General features: G+C 44.4%; 1 protein-coding gene across 3 annotated transcripts in view; it reads right to left on the bottom strand.

Moving 5' to 3' along the window:
• Positions 1-1,775: 1,775 nt before the first annotated feature.
• LOC116989472 (hepatocyte nuclear factor 6-like) overlaps positions 1,776-21,154 on the bottom strand; it is a 97,372-nt gene continuing 77,993 nt past the window's right edge. For 2 of the 3 annotated variants that reach the window (XM_033046885.1, XM_033046886.1), the window contains one exon: positions 1,776-6,180. In XM_033046885.1, coding sequence (XP_032902776.1) covers positions 5,888-6,180 — 293 coding nt within the window. In that variant the 3' untranslated portion in view covers positions 1,776-5,887. The remainder of the gene's footprint in view (positions 6,181-21,154) is intronic. The other variant, XM_033046887.1, reaches the window with a different exon arrangement.

The following is a 21,154-nucleotide window of genomic DNA, read 5'->3' as shown; positions in this document are numbered from 1 at the left end:
CACAATTTTACACCTTGAATAGATTCCCAAAACCAACATCACATATTCAGCTGCCACAGATGTCTGAATCTTATCGCAAGACCAACACTGTCCTGACTGTAATAGAATCCGTTTCTTAGCTCAAAATGTGCTGACTCGATCTCTTTTACATAATCGCCAGGAACAATGGTGATGGCAGTTCGCTTAATGATGGATTGGTTAGTTAGCATTACATCTTCCCCCCACATGTGCACAGATTTCCGAAATGGATACAAAGCAATATTACCTTCCTGTCGAGACCGATGCCCCTTATTTAATGCCAGACTTTCGTGACTTGCAAAGCCTTTGCTTGCACAAGAGGAAAAGATCAACTAACTCCCAGTCTCTCAGTTTAGGAACGTCAGAGCGAGTTCACCGATCTGCACTTGAGTCTTACAAATATGTTATTCAGATCGTGTGGCACATCAAACAAATCCCCCTGAAGATAGACACAAAATGCCAGAGTAACTCAGCAGGACAGGCAGCATGGAGACGTCTGGAGAGAAGGAATGGGTGGTGTTTCGGGTGATGGGTGAAGGAATGGATGACGTTTCGGGTTGAGTAACCCAAAAACGTCACCCATTCCTTCTCCCCAGCATTTTGTGTCTATCTTCGGTGTAAACCTGCATCTGCAGTTCCTTCCTAAACACATCCTCCCTTTTCACTAAACTGAGATCCTTGAGAGATTGCAGCTTTGTGCCTGTGATAACGGGGATGTGAGAACAATACAAATGTGGATCAAATCCCACGTGGCACTTATGAACAGCTATCCATTTCCTTACACCATCCTTGGAGCAAAGAGATGCATCATATAGTGATACATGTGTAAAGTTGTAGATGGCCCATTTGATTAATTCACCATCTATACTCCAATCTGCTCATATTTTTGACTTACATTTTCCTTTATTCAACAAACATTCCACGCAAGACACATGCCGTTAGGTAGAAGCAGAATCTCTGAACTCAATACCACAGTCTAATGTCAGAAGGCCAACGTATATACTGAGATGTTACAAGTAGTGTCATTAGGCCTGTCTAATGCTTGAATCCAGTGTGGAATTAGAAATTGAACCGGTTACGTTGGCAGAATTATTTTCTCTCTATATGAATTAGCTCAGGGTAAAATCCACGTGCCACTTTCATATTCTAGCTGGCTCACCCTCATTAAATGGAAGCAGGAACTTAAAATGACATTAAGTTCAGTTCAATGCTTCCTACTGAGTGTAGTTCGCTGCTTTTGCCTTATTAACAGCTGTAACTTTCTTCCCTTGGATTCTATTTTGTAGAGGCGATAAGTTCTAATGGGTTTTAATGCTTGAAAATCGTGAGGCCACCTGACTCAAATGAAACATTTCAATCGTACGATTCCCTTTACCGCCACTCTCGGGCCTGCGGAAATGATGGAGGTTTCAGCTGAAGGTTTAAATGCTGCCGAGTCTGTCAGTAACATAAAAGTTGCAGAATCACTATTTATTAGCTCAACCAAACCAGACGCCTGCCTCAATTATCAATTACAAACGCGAACCTCTTCATTATGAAGCTGACTTGGAGAAAACGTGAGTCTGAGAAAATGTCTAAGTTGATTGTCCGTTTATTAACACAAAAGACACTTACTTCGATTCAATGTATATTTCCATGAGATTTTAAAGAATGCAACTACTTTGAAAAGAAAAAAAAAAGACTAGCGGGAATATTTTTTAATTGTTTTGTCTAAACTGTATTGTCAAGATCTCTATTTGTTCAAGCTTTTTTTTTCATTTTTTTTTTCAAATGTATACACAGAATCATGGACATCTTTTCTCACTTGCTGCCTTCCTATCCGTACTCTATAGCCGGCCTCGCTCAGCTAGATATTGAATTCCTTCCATAAGAGCTAGTTGGCTCAGTTCCAGGGCGATGACTGTAGGCCGACACCTCCTGCAGTTAATGCACAACCTCAGCACCTCTCGATTCAGTCAGAGTGTCATCACAACACAATATATACAAAGATTCTTCCACAATATGCAACAAATAACAGTTTCCATGCATAATTCCTATTCAAAATGAAATCTGGATTTAAAATCAATCATTTCCCAATACTAATCATACATTAGCTCTATAAAGAGTACATATTCATGCATAAATCATAAGTTCAGTTCATCGTCTTTTTCAGGTACAGCTGAACACATAACACTTATAAATACTGTATTAAGACATGACTCAGAAAGAAACACATCGGAACAGAAAATTACCTCCAAGGACTGTAAAAGTATGAAAATTGTAAACTCCAGGGTCCTTAATCAACCAGCATCATCTTTCTAATTCATTGCCATAACATTCATATGTCTTCCATGAACGCATCAAAGTATACATGCTACCTTCTGCAAAATTATAATTTAACAGTATAAAGCTTCAAGTCACAATTTCCAAAACTAGCTAGTATTTTATCACATAAACTATACATTAATAGTTGAGGTATTTCTGAGAAATTGTCAAAACTTGCACGGTCTGTGTCATCTGCCCACCCGCAGCGATGGGAACTTTGGTATATTCTTAGAACACTTTGGTATCATTAAAGCCAGTCACAAACCACCAGAATGTTAGTGCACACGTTCTGTGTTTTTAAGAGCTGAAATGAAGATGAGCGACAATGAGTTTTTATACATGTGCAAATGAGAAGGTTTGCTTTGCTTCCTCAGTCAACCCCTCTTGAGTGGGACGTTGACTAAAATATGATTGTACTTGCTCTGTAATGCATCTATTTAACTGGGGATTGTCGCTGAACCCTCACCGCTACCGTGCAGAAAGTGATCCGTTCTGTTATTAATTAAACCGCAGAGTAGAGAGTACGCTCGATGGAAATTGGAGTTTAGTTCACAAAATAATGAAAGAATAACCCAGAATTAGTGTAAGCCACGAGAGCACTATTAAAAATGCTTCAAATCACCTTGCATTACACATAGAAGCATTGCATAATGTGTATATTCTATGAAAACTAACGTCGGATTTTTTAAATTTGGCTTTTTTCCCCAGGAGGTTATTTGGGAAAGGGATTTCTCCGTGCAGTTAAGTAACACTGTTGTTTTTCAATTTCATTCACAGGAGCCTACAATGTGATGAGCTATTTAACAGCAATGGTTCACTAACACATAATCCTTGCTGAGACTAAATTCATTTATTTATCGATTAATTTTCATCCATGCAATAAAATAAAGTATGCTTAATCCCAAATAGACCCAGGGCATTACGGTAGGACCAAGCACGACAAATAATGTGCAACTACATGTCATTTTAAACTCACACTGTGAAATGTATAACCTGGGCAACAGTAATTCGCTATGGGATTATTCAGAAGGTGATCACATTAAGGAATAGTTCAACGGACAGTTTCCACTTCACGGAGATTCTCTGGAAGTATTCACAAACTCTTTTGATTCAGTGTGAAATTCCCAGAAAATACTTACGCGGCCATCGCTTCACATGAATCCATATTTTTTTTAAATCTAAATGCTCCCATTCCTCAATGTTTCCTTGAATTCCATATGTACTTTATTTATAAGAATCACCTCAAGCCACAGCCCCAACCAAGGCGGGTGTGAGCTACATGAGAAATATTGGAAGTTTTCCCCCGCTCTATCGAATATTTATTTAGATGTAATATATACAGACACCTTTTTGTCCATGAATCTCCAAATCCCAAACTCGGACATCAATCCCCAAAACTAGTTACATACTTGGTTATGCCTGCAATTACTTTTATTTTATAAAAAGCACAATGTTTTAAAATGCAGATGAGCAAAAAAAAATAATAAATCATAAATTAAATAAATAAATACGTACATATTACACGCACACGCACACACACACACACACACACACACACACACACACGCAGACACACATAAAACAGACAGCATATATTATGCTTTTTGCAACAATGCAAAAACCGATATTTCCGAATAAGTTGCTTTTTAATAACAATCCCAGACTCACACTCTTCTGTTTAATAAAATGACAAAACATGTGCACTAATATCATGCATTCTTACCAAGGGGTTCAACGTTGATTTGAGCCAACCACAACAATTGCCCTGCGGCCGATCGGTTAACCCCACCGTCCAGATTTAAATCCAAGGACAGTGACCCCCTTCTTTCCGAATTGTCTCAATCAAAAGTAGTCAACTACCACCCCCCCCCCCCCCCCCTCCCCCCCTCGACCCCCCTCCTCCCCCATCCCCTGATTACTTCGCAATTGAGTGAAAGGCTTAGGGCAGAAAACTCTTGATTCTAAAACTGAGGTTTACACAAGTTTCAACGCCCAGGGATCTACAGATATCATCGCTTTAGCTCAAGCAAGGCACTCATCTTGTGGTCACTCTCTGTAGCGGTTTCCTGCATCGCAGTGAACGGTTTGAGGAGTATATTTGGTATCAGGGCAAGTTTGCAATTTTCGAAGACTGTGAGGTTCGAGAGCGGGTAAAGTTTTCAAAACGCAGATCGTGCAAGAAATTCTTTGGTATCAGACGTGATTTTAAAATCACAATTGAAATTCAGTGAGGTAGCCGCCTTGGTACTCACTATAAATGTCTCTACAAAGTTCACAACTGGAAGCTTTTTCCGCTTCCTACTTAATACTACTAGATTTGGTTAAAGAATCAAGCTTTACCACATCACAAGACAGAAACAACATTAGAGAAGTTTTAGCGACTTACTGATCAGACATTCCATCTGTGCCACTTCTATAGTACCTTAATATTATTTTCTTTTTTTTTAACATTGTACTATTCATCATAATGTTATTACTTTTACACACCAAAATCATGATTATTTTTGTTTGGTTCTTTTGTGAATCTGGTAAGTTTCCGTTTAATTCTACTAGGTTTTTTTTTAAACTTTTGTCTTTGTCAAGGTGCCTAACTTCCACAGCAAAGCATATCAGTTCAGTGAAAAAGAACCTTATCGTTAGGTGGTACACATTACCCGCATTTTTTAAAAATTCATTTTCCAGTGATGTCATTGCCTCGTACGATAGACCGAGACATTTAAAAAAGACTTTATTTTCGTGGAAAAAAAATTCTGTTTTGTGTTTTTTTTTTGTTTGTATTTGTATATGGCACAAGTCGTCTTGTAAATATTGCAACAACAAGTCATGTAGTACCATCCTATTTGAGTATCATTAAGGCAGCTGTTGCTATTGGCACACGGTTCCCTCTCGTTTCTGCAATTAGCCATTGAGTGACAAATCGATCTCGAACTATTTTTTTTTGTTTTGGGGCAAAGGAGTGGGGGGGGGGGAGGGGCAGGACTGAGGGGGATGTGGAGAATATTGAAGGGGGGGGGGCAAGGGAGAAGGAAGTTCTCTTTGGATTCCAAGTTGGTTTCGTTTTTTTTTGTGTTTAATCTTCTTTGGTAACAAGAGACATTTGGGAAATAAATTCCATCCAGACTTAAGTATCAACAAACACTTTTTTTTAATATAGTCTATGACTAGGTCATTTCCTCATACAGGCTATTCTAAAATGACCTTTATAGTGCGAGAGTTTGTCATGAAAATTACCCGAATATGTACTTTTTATCTTCTGTGCTTCCAGACCCGCATGTTTTATCCAGTGACACTCGTCCAACTTATCTCTCCACCAGCCCCTATAAACCCTGGCGTAGAGAAAGGTGTACACGTGTCTCCGATTGGATTTTTTTTTCTTTGGAATTTATCTATTTTAAAAATCGTGTCTTTTTTATTTGGTTTAAAGCCTTTTTTTTTTTGGTTTTGTTGTTGTTTTGGGTTTTTTTTTTCCTGTCTTAATTCCAGAGCGAAGTGGCGAAGACCCCCCTGTCGCTAGGGAAGGGAGAGAGAGAGAGATTCCTCCCCAGGCGCTCTCTTTCTTCTCTGTTCACGCTTTGGTAAAAGTGCTTGCAGCGGATACCGGGGGCAGGTTGGCTCCGGAAGGTTCATCCAGCCACCTGTCCATGCTACGTCTGCGTGCGTTCATGAAGAAGTTACTGACCGTGTTGAGTTCCAGCCCCAGCTGCTGCGAGATGGTGATCTGCATTTCTTTGGACGGCCGCTTGTTTTCTTTGAATATGGCGATCAAGGTGCGGCGTTGGAGGTCGGTGAAGACAAGCCTTTGCTTTTTGGGGGTGGTGGCTCGGTCTCGGTTTTGCTCTTGTTCTTTACGCTTGCAAGCTAAGGTGAGGGCATAGGGAGGGAGGTGGGTGGGTGGGTGAGGTGGGGAGATACAAAAAGAAGAGAACAATTAAAAAAAAAAGAGAATTGAGAATACTCTTTTAAACGCAATAAAAATAACTTGCAGATGCCAAGAGTTAAGAGTCGAGGTGTGTTTTATTGTCATATGTCCACGAAACGGGGAACGAAAGTCTGAATGTGTGGGAGGGAACTGCTGACACCAAAGATGAGGTGTTCAATACCAGGACATCCGAGATGTCCTCATTTTTTAAGGAACGGGGATTCGCCTCTTCCATCATAGATGAGACCCTCACACGGGTCTGACCCAAAGCGTCACATATCCCTTGTCCCCAGGGACGCTGCCTGACCCACTGAGTTACTCCAGCATTTTTATGTCTATCTCCGGCATCTGCAGTTCCCTCCTGTCAAACATCAACAGTCCCCCCTCCCCCACCCCACCCCCAGACTTGCTCTTATCAGTCCAAATAGCCGTAAATGTTATCAGGCAAGTACACATGGCGGAACTTTCCAAGTATGCTCAGCCTGTGGACTCCAATAAGTACACGATGGAGATACATGGATTGGAGCCTGATACCAGTAGTGAGGCAAGTTTGGGTTCAGACACAGATACAGTGGTTTGAGTGATGCACACAGGCTACTCGTGAATGGACAGAAACATGCCTGAACGATGCCACAAGCTTGATGTTATAGGCTTCGGTCGAGGGTCAAGATTGGATGGGTATGCACAGGCTGAACGAGTATGACGAAATACACTTGGGTATATACGGGTTTAGGGTTTGAGATGGAGTCTGTTCCATGTCCCTGGAGAGCACTTTTGTAAATCTCTGTATATTGTGGCTGAGATTCTCAGGTACGACGGTTACTCATAATTCTATAATTCCATAATTACTGACAGCCTTTTACAAGTGCGCCATCGCTTTCTTCCAGATTTTATTTACTGTTGAAATTATTAACAATTTTGTAATCTTTATCACACTCCAATCTTTCGGTTTTCCTCTATAGGTCGTGTCCTGTACCTGATTTAACTTTGAGAGAACATGTGCAACATACATTTATAGTTTGCGACCATGCTTTTCAATTTTGCTAAGGAGAGATTTGCCTCCTCACATAGATCCATGCAAACCATTTTGCTTTCTTTGGGTTGTTCGGCAAGTATGAATTGTAAAGTGCCCTTAAAATGGACACAAAAATCCATATCTATCAAAAACTGGTACCATTCTACTGCATTCCAACATGGCCTCCTTCGCATCGCTGAGACCAAGTGTCGACTCGGTGACCGTTTCAACGAACTTTTGCACTCAGTCCGCCAAGGCCTACTGGATCTCCTGCTTGCCAACCATTTTATCTCCTCTTCCCATTCCCACGCTGACTTTTCGGTCCTGGGCCTCCTCCATTGCCAGAGTGAAGTCATGAGCAAACTGGAGGAACAGCACCTCCTATTCTGCTTGGGTAGTTTACAACCCAACATTGAATTCTCCAATTTTAGGTAACACACACCCCACCCCTCCACCTCTCCTTCCATTAGCTCCCATCCTGGTGCACACGTATTTCCCCTACTACTATCCCCCTTCACCCCTGTCCCCCGTCCTCCACCCCTCTCCCCTGTCCCCTTTCCACTTAAACCCCTCCCTCTTGCTTTACATTTCTCTTCTCTTCTAACACCCATTTGTCCCCTTTTCATTCTGGGCACATAGATAACATTTATTGTATAAATGTGATAACCTTGGGTCTCACCAGTCAATTCCCTGGAAATTAGACCCATATGCACCTGCTTCAAATGCATAATCATTTTAAGTTTGAATAGTGACCATCAGAAAATCAGCCCTGGTAGTTTTAAAGCTCAATTTATCCGAGTACATCTGATTTCACTTGGCATCCTACCAGTGGTTAATGAGGATTTCTGGTGCACAGCAGCCTCTGCTGCATTCATTTGACAGACATTGGCTGTTAAAAGCTGCTACCTATAACCAACAATTTGCCCCTGACATGAAAACAAGCAAATCCCATGGGAAACAGAAAAGAGATGGAGATTAAATGATCTCTGGAGAGGCACCAATGCTTGATTCACTGCTTCTGCCCGACCTGTTTATCGTTGCACATGGACATCACTGAACAGACCCTTCGGCCGAACATGATGCCAAGACCAACTCCTATCTGCCTGCACATAATCCATACTGTATCTCTCCATTGCAGAGGTTAGAGGCATCAGAGGCTATGGGGAGAAGGCTGTGCCACCGTGCTGCCCACTACTTAGAAAAGGTTACACTGTGGGAAACATCAGTCACATCCGTCAGTTACCTTACAGAAATCTTTGCGTGCCAGTCTCAGAAGCTGATCTGCTATCATACATTACAATCGCTCCACTCTTTTAAATCTTTATTTCTGTACACTGTGAATGTAATAATGTATAGTATTTTCTTTGATTGGATAGCACGCAACAAAAAAGCTTATCACACTACATCGGTACACGTGACAATTATAAACCAAACTTAACTGAACTAAACAATTGTCTTCAGTTCTGGGCACCGTGTTATAAGAAAGATGTTGTCAAGCTGGAAAGGGTACAGAGAAGATTTACAAGGATGTTGCCAGACTAGAGGGTCTGAGCGATAAGGAGAGGCTGAGTAGGATGGGACTTTATTCCTTGCAGCGCAGGAGGATGAGGGCTGATCTTATAGAAGTGTATAATATCATGAGAGGAATAGTTCAGGTGGATGCACAGAGTCTCTTGCCCAGAGTATGCGAATCGATGACCAGAGGACATAGGTTTAAGGTGAAGGGGAAAAATGTTAATAGGAATCTAAGGGGTAAATTTTTTACACAAAGGGTGGTGGTGCGTGTATGGAACAAGGTGACAGAGAAGGTAGTTAAGGCAGGGACTATCCCAACATTTAAGAAACAGTTAGACATCTGCATGGATAGGACAGGTTTGGAGAGATATGGACCAAATGCGGGCAGGTGGGACTAGTGTAGCTGACATATTGGCCAGTGTGGGCAAGTTGGGCCGAAGGGCCTGTTTCCACAATGTATCACTCTATGACTGTAGTTGCAAAAGACCGCAGAAGATATAATGACATTCTGCTCAACGGTCCTCAAATGGAAAGGGTGGGATCATACAAAAGTGTTGGTCAGATACAAGCATTTACATTAATACAATAAATGTTATCTTTATACAATCATGTGTGTGAACCGTTAGTTTTTAAATGGTCCAATTTGGAAAACATTTGGAGCAAATAACATTCTGGAAGTAGGTGGTGATGGGTGAGAATGATATTGCAGAAAATGATGGAGTTCCACTGTCATCCTTCCAATTGATGGAATTAATTGATTGAAAGCTATAGCATGGAAACAGGAAAGCTATAGCGTGGAAATCGAGTCCACGCCGACCATCGATCACCCGTTCACACTAGTTCTATGTTATCCCACTTTCGCGTCCATTTCCTACACACTGGATGCAGTTTACAGAGGCCAATTAACCTACAAAACCTCACGTCTTTGAGATGTGGGAGGAAACCCATGCAGTTACAGGGAGAACATGCAAACTCCACACCTACAGTGCGGGAGGTCAGGATTGAACCTGGGTCTCTGGCATTGTGAAGCAGCAGCTCTATGAGATGTGCCCCTGTGCCGTGAAAGGGTTCTGAAACATACATGAACTGAGTAAATCTTTGGGTATATAATTTGTTGCAAAGTCGGTATAAAAACGAAAGGAGCAATATATAATGATATCAAATGAGCACCTATAGATCATCTAAAATCAGTAACCCGTTCCTGTTTTTTCCCCATATCCCTTGATTCCTTTAGCCCGAAGAGCTAAATCTAACTCTCTCTTGAAAACACCCAGTGAATTGGCATCCACTGTGAGTAGAGAATTCCACAGATTCACAACTCTCTGGGTGAAGAAGTTTTTCCTCATCTCAGTCCCAAATTGCCTACCCCTTATTCTTAAACTCTGACCCCTGGTTCTGTAAGCAGTGATTCCAGCCACCCTATTATCTAATGCAAAGTAGGGATATAACTATAATTTATAGTTGTGGACCAGTCGGGATGGCAGGAGTTCCAAACCATTGTTCAAAGCACAAGAGAAACTCTGGAGTGATTGTTTGCTATGGATGCACCAGAAGTCAACCATCACAGGGGTATCAATTACAAGTAGCAATATGCTTCATTATCTGAAGAAAGAGCACAAAACTCCTTATTCAAAGACAGGGTAGCCAACCATGAACATTCACAGTCCCAGATACAGCAGGGAAATAGGCCCTTCACCCCACTGAGTCCATGCTGACCATCGATCACCCGTTCATACAAGTTCTATGTTATCCCACTTTCTCATCCACTCTGCGCAGTTTCACGGAGGCTAATTAACCTTCAAACCCCACATGTCTTAGTGATGTGGGAGGAAATGGGAGCACCTGGAGGAAACCCACGCGGTCACAATACAAACATGCAAACTCCACACAGACAGCAGCACCCGAGGGTCAGGATCAAACCCGGGTCTCTGGCCCCGTGAGAACTCAGCTCTACCGACTGCATTTACGGTGTTCCCCTGAGTTCTTTGCAGAAGGACTCTTTCTGCAGCAAGAAACCGCAGTGAGGAAGCCAACGAAGATCTGGGATTTTAGCACCTACATCAGCAACAGCAATGGCACAAAGCAGAAAGAGTTAGACAAAAGTGAAAATTAAATAGTGGTACAAGTGATTGCAGATGCTGGAACCTGCAGCAACATACTGGAGGAACTCAATGAGTCAGGCAGCATCTAAGGAGGAAATGGACAATCAATGTTTTGGGTTGGAAAAAGAACATAGAACATAGAAAAGTACAGCACAGGAACAGGCAATTCAACCCACATCTGGGTTTTGAATATAATGACAAACTAATCTAATCTGATCTGCCTGCGTATAATCAATACCCTTCCATTCCCTGCAATTTCACGTGCCTATCGAGGGGGAGGTATCTGACAAAGAGCAATCCAACCAAGACCTCAACGGTGGAACAGGCGGAGGAAGATGGCTGACCTTAGGGGAGCGTCACAACGGCTGGGAAGGCGGATGAAGGCTGCAGCAGAAAAGGGTCTCCGGTCGTCTTGAACTCCATGCCACTGGATCCTGACCCAGATCAGTCAAGGACCGTGGGGTGGCTGTCTGTGCAGCTGTCTCCCCACGTTAAACAAAGTCACGAACAGACGTCCTCCATATAGGGAATAGCACCCTGGAGACACCCATGGTCAGCCATGACTGAAGGGTATCTCCTAAGAACTGATGAAAGCAAGTTATTTCCCACTCTCTCCAAGTGTACTAGTCACCCATTCCTTCTCACCACACATGCTGCCTGTCCCGCTGAGTTACTCCAGCATTTTGTATCTATCTTCTGATTACTAATGTCGCAACTTTCAAGGAGCTATGGACTTGGACCACAAGGTTCCCAACTGGTCCGCTAATTAAATGGTCCGTACATTGGTATTAGTATTGATGTGGCAGCTTAGTCATGTTCAAGGAAAATCTCCTTGCAAGTTACCGGTGATGAAGTATGCAATGAACTTAAAAATGTTTGGTTAAAGTGGAATAGGCCTCAGGTAAGACAAAATGTTTTCTGCATCACAAAATTCAGCAAATCAGTTGTAGTTGATCACCTGAAATCCACCAACATTTATTCACAAAGAAATATTAAATTAAATTAAATTAAATTTCTTTATTTATATAGCACATTTTTAGTCAACTTGCATTGACCCCAAAGTGCTTCACATAATTACATCCACACACACAGGCAAAGGTGGGTGAAGTGTCTTGCCCAAGGACACAACGACAGTATGCACTCCAAGCGGGATTCGAACCAGCTACCTTCCGGTTGCCAGCCGAACACTTAGCCCATTGTGCCATCTGTCATCCCGAAAAAGCTTATTACAGAAAAAAGCTGGAAACACTCAGCATATCAGACAGTGTTTGGGTAGTAGGTGCTTGGAATGTGCTGCCAGGAGAGGTGGTGGAGGCAGATACACTAGTGGCACTTAGGAGGCTTTTGGATTCTCACATGGACATGCGGGGAGTGGAGGGATATGGATCACCTGCAGGCAGAAGAGATTAGTTCAACCACTGCATCATGTTCAGCATGGACATTGTGGGCTGAAGGGCCTGTTTCTGTGCTGTACAGCTCTACGTTCCAAGCAGGAGACAAAATAAAGTGTGCAGCACAGTGGCACAATGGTGGAATAGCTGCCTTACAGCGTTTGAGACCCGGGTTTGATCCATACTATGGATGCTGCCTGTACAAAATTTGTACGTTCTCCCTGTGACCTCGTGGGTTTTATCTGGGTTCTGTGGTTTCCTCCCACATTCCAAACATATGCAGGTGTGTAGGTTAATAGGCTTTGGTAAAATTGTCCCTAGGGTGTGGGATAGTGTTAGTGTACCTTGACGCAGTCTCGGTAGGCCGAAGGGCCTGTTTCCGCGCTGTATCTCTTTAAAAAAAAGTCTGAAGTCCTTTACCAGGGTGAAGAGTGAAAATTAGCTAGTTGGAGAGAAAGTTGTTTGTGGTGTGAAATCATTTTGAAATAGACAAGATTCCTACAAGGATACTTTGTCAATGCAATCAATATATTAATGAGTTGTTTAAGGAGGAACTGCAGATGCTGGAAAATCGAAGGTAGACTGAAATGCTGGAGAAACTCAACTCAACTCAACTCAAGTCTGAAGAAGGGTTTCGAACCGAAACGTTGCCTATCTCCTTCGCTCCATAGATGCTGCCTCATCCGCTGAGTTTCTCCAGCATTTTTGTGTACCTTCGATTTTCCAGCATCTGCAGTTCCTTCTTAAACAATAAATAAATAAAAGAAGAAAGCACTGCATTCATGTAGAAGGAATAGATTATTCTGGGTTAAATATAGATGAAAATGGTTGCAAGATAGAAATGGGAACAATGGTGAAGGCAAAGAAAATGAAAAATTTAAGGACTAAAGACCACCCTAAGGCCATGGGGGGGGGGGGGGGGGGGGGGGGGGGGGGGGGGGCTGGCATCTGCGATATACAGCAAAGATCAACAAAGTTTGCCTGTATGATCCAAAGATTAATGAGTTGAGAGTTATCACGATCTTGACCTCGTCAATGAGGGCCATCCGATGCTGGGATCAAGTTGAAGGTTGTTCAACAGTATGTAAGATCTCTTTGTGAATAAAGCCTGAGTCTCAGAATACATTCTCACAAGAGGAGGCTGAAGCAAGATGTTAGGTGTCTGAATACAATTTGTGTACGGGGTCTTGACCTGTGTGCTTCTATACCTTCTGCCCTGAGATCCAGGTCACCTTTAATTTCCAGCCCGAAGATTCTTTTTTAGAGACACAGTGTGGGAACAGGCCCTTTGGCCCATCGTGTCCATGCTGAGCAGCGATGATCCGTACCCTATCCTACACATCCGAGATAATTTGCAAAAGGCAATTAACCTACAAATCCCGTACACTAGTTCTATCCCACACACCCTACGGACAATTTACAGGAGCCAATTAACCTACAAACCTACACGTCTTTGGAATGTGGGAGGAAACTGCAGCACCCGGAAAAAACCCCATGCGTTCACAGGGAGAACATGCAATCTCTGTACAGACAGGATCGAACCGTGGTTCTCAGGCACTGGAAGGCAGCAACTCTACCGCTGTGCTACTGTGCCGCAGAGTTTCCATGCGAAAAGTGCTGCTGCACTTGTAACAAATGTAACACTATTCCCCGGCAGTGAAATATTGCAACCAGCTCTCCATACCAGCTTAAACAGACTCTGAGGACTTGAGGAGTTTTCAGCAGCCTGTAGTTAGTTCCAAAGCTACCTTGTGAGATGTCTCAACATCTCTGTTTAAATGGCATCCAACAGCTGGAAGAACTTCTGTCTCACAGCACCCCAGAGACCTGCATTCGATCCTGACCTCGGGTGCTGTTTGTGTGGAGTTTGCATGTTCTTCATGTGACTTGTGTGGGTTTCCTCAGGGTGCTCCGGTTCCCTCCCACATCCCAGGTTTATATCCATCTTAACCTACCTGATCTCCCAGTGGCCCAGCACTTCAACTCCCCCTCCCATTCCCAATCCAACTTTTCTGTCCTGGGCCTCCTCCATTGTCAGAGTGAGGCCCAGCGCAAATTGGAGGAACAGCACCTCATATTTCGCTTGGGTAGTTTACACCCCAGCGGTATGAACATTGACTTCTCTAACTTCAGATAGCCCATGCTTTCTCTCTCCATACCCTCCCCCTTTCCAGTTCTCCCACTAGTCTTACTGTCCCTGACAACATTTTATTTTTGTCCCGCCCCCTCCTCTGACATCAGTCTGAAGAAGGGTCTCGACCCGAGATGCTGGCTCCAGAGATGCTGCCTGACCCGCTGAGTTACTCCAGCATTTTGTGTCTCCCAGGTTTATAAGTTAATTGGCCTTTGTAAACTGTGGCTCCTAGTATGTAGGGAGTGGACGTGAATGTCGAACCGTCATTCGTCTTCGCCCTGACACACCGGCGTTCCGACCACATCCACGTCGATATCGTTGGACCATCCAGAGGTGTCACCATCGTAGACTGATTCACGAGATGGCCGGAAGCCGTCCCGCTCTCGGATACCTCCACTGCGACCAGTGCACGTGCCCTCACTGCCCACTGGATGGCCCGCTTTCACGTGCCGGCGCACATCTCCTCCGTCGGAGGTGCGCAGTTCACCTCCGAGCTGTGGTCAGCAATGGCCCCGCTGCTTGGCACACAGCTGCACCACACAACGGCCTACCACCCGCAAGCAAACGGCCTTGTGGAACGTTTTCACCGGCACATGAAGGCATCCCTCAAGGCACGGTTCACGGGCCAAGACTGGATGGATGAATTGCCATGGGTCATGCTAATTGAGTGTTTGCACAACACGTGAACTTCTTCAACTGCATAGATCTAGTGTCAACTGGTGGTCGATGGTCAGTGTGGACATAGTGGGTCAAAAGTACTGTTTTCCTGCATTATCTTTCGATCTTTCATACCCAAGTACAAGACTGCACCGATTGTACTGTTACAATAGTAGATTACACTGTTACACCTGATAGATTGCATGATTTCACTGGACCAAAGTATATGTCCAATTATTTTCCGTTTGTTCATCTTACGGTAATTAATGTTAATATAATAACAGCAAGGAAATGCAGGCGCTGATTTCTACCAATGAAAGACACAAAGTGCTGGAGTAACTTAATGGATCTGGCAGCATCTCTGGATAGGTGATGCTTTGGGTCTTGACCCTTCTTCCGACTGATTGAAAGGGGGTGGGGATAGAAGGATGGAAAAGTCTGAAGAAGGGTCCCAACCTGAAACGTCACCTATCCACATTCTGCAGAGATGCTGCCTGAACTGCTGAGTTACTCCAGCACTTTGGGTCTTTCTTTAACCTTTCTTAACCTTGCATTAAACAATATTCCCATTTCATGTATCTGAACACTGAATGGCTCGGTTGTAATCATGTATTGTCTTTCCGTTGTCTGGTCTGGTTAGCAGGCAACATAAGCTTTTTCACTGTACCTCGGTACACGTGACAATAAACTAAAACTGAACTGAACTGAACATTAATATAGTCATGAAAAGGAAGGAACTGCAGATGCTGGTTTAGACCGATGATAGACACAAAAGGCCGCAGTAACTCAGCGGGACAGGCAGCATCTCTGGAAAGAAGGAATGGGTGGGGTGACGTTTCGGGTCGAGACCCTTCTTGTGAACACTAATTGGTCAGATGTGCTTTCTTTCTCAACAGATCACCCTCGTAAAATCGAAAGGAAAGAAAGGAATATACTTTGTGTCTCCAAACCTTATGAATGAAAGATATGGAACCGTTATTTTTTTTGTGTAACATTGTGTTGTGTTGCAAGGATTACTGACGGAACACAAGTCTACAGGAGGCTGAAGATTTTACGTCTTTTTCCATCTGCTGAGATTGCCATTTGGGAATGAAAAACAGGCATTCCAGTTGATTAGATGCACCAGACATGATCTACAACCATAATTTTAATGATCACTACTAGTTTGCGATTTTTATTAACCTTTCTATTAAATTGTACTCTTTGTTAATTCTATTTATAAATTGTGATTACCACTGCGGATGGTTCGAATGCCCCTACCGCGGGAGAATAAAGAGGAATAAGATTGGACTTTATTACCTTCCATCACAGTGAGGAATGTGGGGAATCTGCTGTGGTGGATGTTTATGTTAACTTTTACGTAGTTGTGTGTCTTGTTGTTTATTTATTAGTATGGCTGTGTGGTAAATCAAACTTCACTGTACCTTAATTGTGGCAATAAACTGACCTTGAAACCTTGAAATCACCAAGTTCATCTTGGACAGCAATGATTCAAAACTATATCCCCTGGTTAAACAGCTGACAGAAAAATGGAACAATTCTTAATTTCACTGAAGGATGAGGCTCCCCTAGCAAAACATTAATGGGTTGAACCTATGTAGGCCCCTTGTGCCTGCTCAGAATAACTGATATGGAGTTTACTAGATGGACCAAACATGGCTTTATTGTTCTGATCGTTTCTGCAATAAATATTGCTCATTTCAGTTTCACCATGAATTCACCAAACCTGGGCTTCTGCACGGAAATCACTTTCAACTGGCAGCTGAGTTTCACAGAATGCAGCCCATGAAGAAATGCAGATCGGCCATGATTGAAAGCCATGATATTCTTTTATCGCTCTTTTTAACTCGACCAGCTTAAAACCTTCACCCGGCTAACAATGTTCGAAGAAACATCGAAAATAGGTGCAGGAGGAGGCCATTTGGCCCTTCGAGACAGCACCGCCATTCATTGTGATCATGGCCTTCTCCCCATACCCCTTGATTCCGCTAGCCCCTAGAGCTCTATCTAACTCTCTTTTAAATTCATCCAGTGAATTGGCCTCTACTGCCTTCTGTGGCAGAGAATTCCACAAATTCACAACTCCCTGGGCAAAAAAGTGTTTTCTCATCTCAATTTTAAATGGCCTCCCTTTATTCTTAGATTGTGGCCCCTGGTTCTGGACTCCCCCAACATTTGGAACATTTTTCTTGCATCTAGCTTGTCCAGTCCTTTGATAATTTTATATGTTTCGATAAGATAACCTCTCATCCTACTAAATTCCAGTGAACACAAGCCCAGTCTTTCCAATCTTTCCTCATATGACAGTCCCGCCACCCCAGGGATCAATCTGGTGAACCTACGCTGCACTGCCTCAATAGCAAGGACGTCCTTCCTCAAATTAGGAGACCAAAACTGCACACAATACACCAGATGTGGTCTCACCAGGGCTCTGTACAACTGCAGAAGGACCTCTTTACTCCTATACTCAAATCCTCTCTTTATGAAGGCCAACATGCCATTAGCTTTCTTCATTGCCTGCTGTACCTGCTTGTTTACTTTCAGTGACTGGTGTACAAGGACACCCAAGTCTCGTTGCACTTCCCTTTTTCCTAATCTGACACCATTGTGATAATAATCTGTCTCCTTGTTCTTACCGTCAAAGTGGATAACCTCACATTTATCTATGTACATTATACTACTTCTGCCATGCATCTGCCCACTCACTCAACCTGTCCAAGTCACCCTGCAACCTCCTAGCATGCTCTTCGCAGTTCACACTGCCACTCAACTTTGTGTCATCTGCAAATTTGCTAGTGTTACTTTTAATCCCATCATCTGAATCATTAATATATATTGTAAATAGTTGCGACCCCAGCACCGAGCCTTGCGGCATTCTTCTCGCCACTGCCTGCCATTCTGACAGGGACCTGTTTATTCCTACTCTTGTTTCCTTTGTATCTCTATCCGTGTCAATACCCCACCCCTAATAACATGTGTTCTCATTTTGCCCACTAATCTCCTGTGTGAGACATTATCAAAGGCTCCCTGAAAGTCCAGATACACTACATCCACTGGCTCCCCTTCATCCATTTTACTTGTCACATCCTGAAAAAAGTCCAGAAGATTAGTCAAGCAGGATTTTCCCTTCATAAATCCATGCTGACTTGGGCCAATCCTTTTACTGCTATCCAAATGTGCCGCTATTACTTTAATAATTGACTCTGATTATTTAATAATGGAAGGGCCTTTTCCCCCGCTGTATCTCCAAACTAAACTAAACTAAAGACCCAGGTTTTATTATAACGGAGCATCCTTTACCATTAGCAATGTTGCTCTTGCTTTTTAAAATGTTGAAATCTTTTGAGTGTCAAGTTGTTCAAAAATTAATCAATAAAAATGAAACCTGGGATTTGGAAACCAAGTGAATAATTCAAGCAACTGTATATCTCCTTAAACCTTGGGCTGTGAGGTTGACCATGTAGGGGCCAAGAAGCAAAAACTCAATTGATGAATTCAACCTTAAATCAAGGGGAAAAAACTGGAGAAGATAGATTGGATTAAATGGAGAAAGAAGCGGCTTTAAAGAAAATACAAAATAAACATTTTAAAATCTTCAATACCAATTAAAAGCATGTGGCTCTGGCCATATAAAGAGTGTAGGAAGGAACTGCAGACACTGGTTTAAACCAAAGATAGGTACAAAAAGCTGGAGTAATTCAGCGGAACAGGCAGCATCTCTGAAGAGAAGGAACGAGTGACGTTTTGGGTCGAGACCCTTCTTCAGACCCGGCCATAGCGGAGGGACAGGCCTTAACACTGAGCACTCAGGAGGTACAGTGCGCTCTGCGTAGGATCAATCCACGCAAGGCTGCAGGCCCGGATGGTGTACAGGGAAGAGTATTAAAGGACTGTGCTGGACAGCTGGCGGAGGTATTCACGAGAATCTTCAATCTCTCTCTATCTCTGGCAACGGTCCCCAAGTGCCTGAAAACAGCCACCATAGTGCCGGTGCCGAAAAAGTCCAAAATCACCAACCTCAACGACTACCGGCCGGTTGCCCTGACTCCAATCCCCATGAAGTGCTTCGAAAGGCTGGTCCTCTCCCATATTAAATCCAGCATCCCTGCCTCACTGGACTCCCATCAATTTGCATACAGGGCAAATAGATCGACAGAGGATGCCATCTCTCTGGCCCTTCACACTGTCCTGACTCACCTGGACAGACAGGGCACGTATGTGAGGATGCTCTTCATTGACTATAGCTCTGCATTCAATACGGTCATCCCCACCAAGCTCACCACCAAACTCCACCAGCTAGGCCTCAGCTCACCGATATGCGCTTGGATCCTGAACTTTCTCACGGAGCGACCGCAGGCAGTGAGACTGGGCCCGCACCTGTCCTCCACCATCACCCTGAGCACCGGCACACCACAGGGTTGTGTACTAAGCCCCATGCTCTACTCCCTCTTCACTCACGACTGTGTCCCTGCATTCGACACCAACACCATCGTGAAGTTTGCAGACGACACAACAGTGATTGGGCTGATCACCAACGGTGATGAAACAAAATACAGAGCGGAGGTGCAGAACCTGGCGGACTGGTGCGCCAATAACAACTTGGCACTAAACACCTCCAAGACCAAGGAGCTGATCATTGACTTCAGGAGGTCCCATTCTGGAGAATACGACCCAATCTCCATTTATGGGGAAAGTGTGGAGAGAGTGTCCAGCTTTAAGTTTCTGGGCACTCACATTTCAGAAGACCTCACATGGTCCACAAACACCGCCGCGCTGGTCAAGAAGGCACAGCAACGACTGTTCTTCCTGAGGACATTAAAAAAGACTGGTCTGCCCCAACAGCTGCTGACAACCTCGGGGGGGATTTCAACTGTACCCTCGAGGAAGGAGACCGTTCCGGTCTCCAGCGTGGTCAGGAGTCGGTGAAGAAGTTGAAGGAGCTCGTGGGCTCCTTTGACTTGGTAGACACTTGGAGGAACCTCCACCCCGACTCTAGGGCCTTCTCCAGAAGGTCAGAGGGGGGTGGGTCTCGCATCGACCGCCTGTACATTTCTAGGGCGTACGTCTCCCGCGTCGCGGCGGCCTCCATGCTGCCGGTGCCGTGCTCGGACCACCACCTGGTGTGGGCTGAGTTTAACCCGCTGCGCACGAGGGGAGGGTCCGCGTACTGGCAGTTTAACAACCGGCTGCTGGAGGATCGCCGCTTCCGGGACTCGTTTGCGAGGTTCTGGAATACCTGGAAGAGGAAGCGGGGAGGATTTCACTCCCTGCGGCTATGGTGGGATGTGGGCAAGGCCCACATCCGGAGTTTCTGTCAGGAGTACACTAGAGGGTCGACCAAGAGACGCGATTCCAAGATCAGACAGCTCGGGAGCGAGCTGCTCGATTTGGATTCGCGTCTAAGTCAGACCGTCGGGGACACGATCCTCTGGAGGGAATACCAGGAGAAGAAGGACGCGCTGAAGGAGCTACAGTTGGAGCAATCTCGAGGCGCGTACGTGAGGTCGCGGATCCAATTGCTCCACGATTTGGACCGCGGTTCACCCTTCTTCTACTCGCTGGAGAAGTGGCGGGGAGTCCGTCAGCAGTTAGTGGAGCTGCTCGCTGATGATGACTCCTCCGTCACTGAACCAGAGGACATTAACGCAGCAGTTCGTTCCTTTTATGGGACCTTGTTCTCACCAGATAGCTCGGGCGGGGATGAGTGCAGTGATCTGTGGGAAGGTCTAGCCACGGTCGACCCGGAGGGTGCCGAGCGTCTGGATGCCCCCCTGACACTGGATGAACTGACCGCGGCCCTCCATCAGATCCGAAGGGGCAAATCCCCTGGCCTAGACGGACTGACAGCAGAGTTCCTCCGCACTTTCTGGGGGATCCTTGGGGAGGACTACACCATGGTACTGAGGGAGAGCCTGGCGACCGGAGAGATGCCCCTGTCTTGGCGAAGGGCTGTCGTGGTCCTTCTGCCCAAGAAGGGCGATCTCCGCCGTCTAAAAAACTGGCGCCCAGTCTCCCTCCTCTGTACCGACTACAAGGTCTTTGCCAAGGCAATGGCAAACCGTCTGGGCCCAATGCTGGCTCAAGTGATCCACCCTGACC

Source organism: Amblyraja radiata, chromosome 29 (assembly GCF_010909765.2).
Source record: "Amblyraja radiata isolate CabotCenter1 chromosome 29, sAmbRad1.1.pri, whole genome shotgun sequence".
NCBI classification, from domain to species: Eukaryota; Metazoa; Chordata; class Chondrichthyes; order Rajiformes; family Rajidae; genus Amblyraja; species Amblyraja radiata.
The sequence above is the reverse complement of the archived record's forward strand: the minus strand, read 5'-3'. Positions and strand labels throughout refer to the sequence as shown.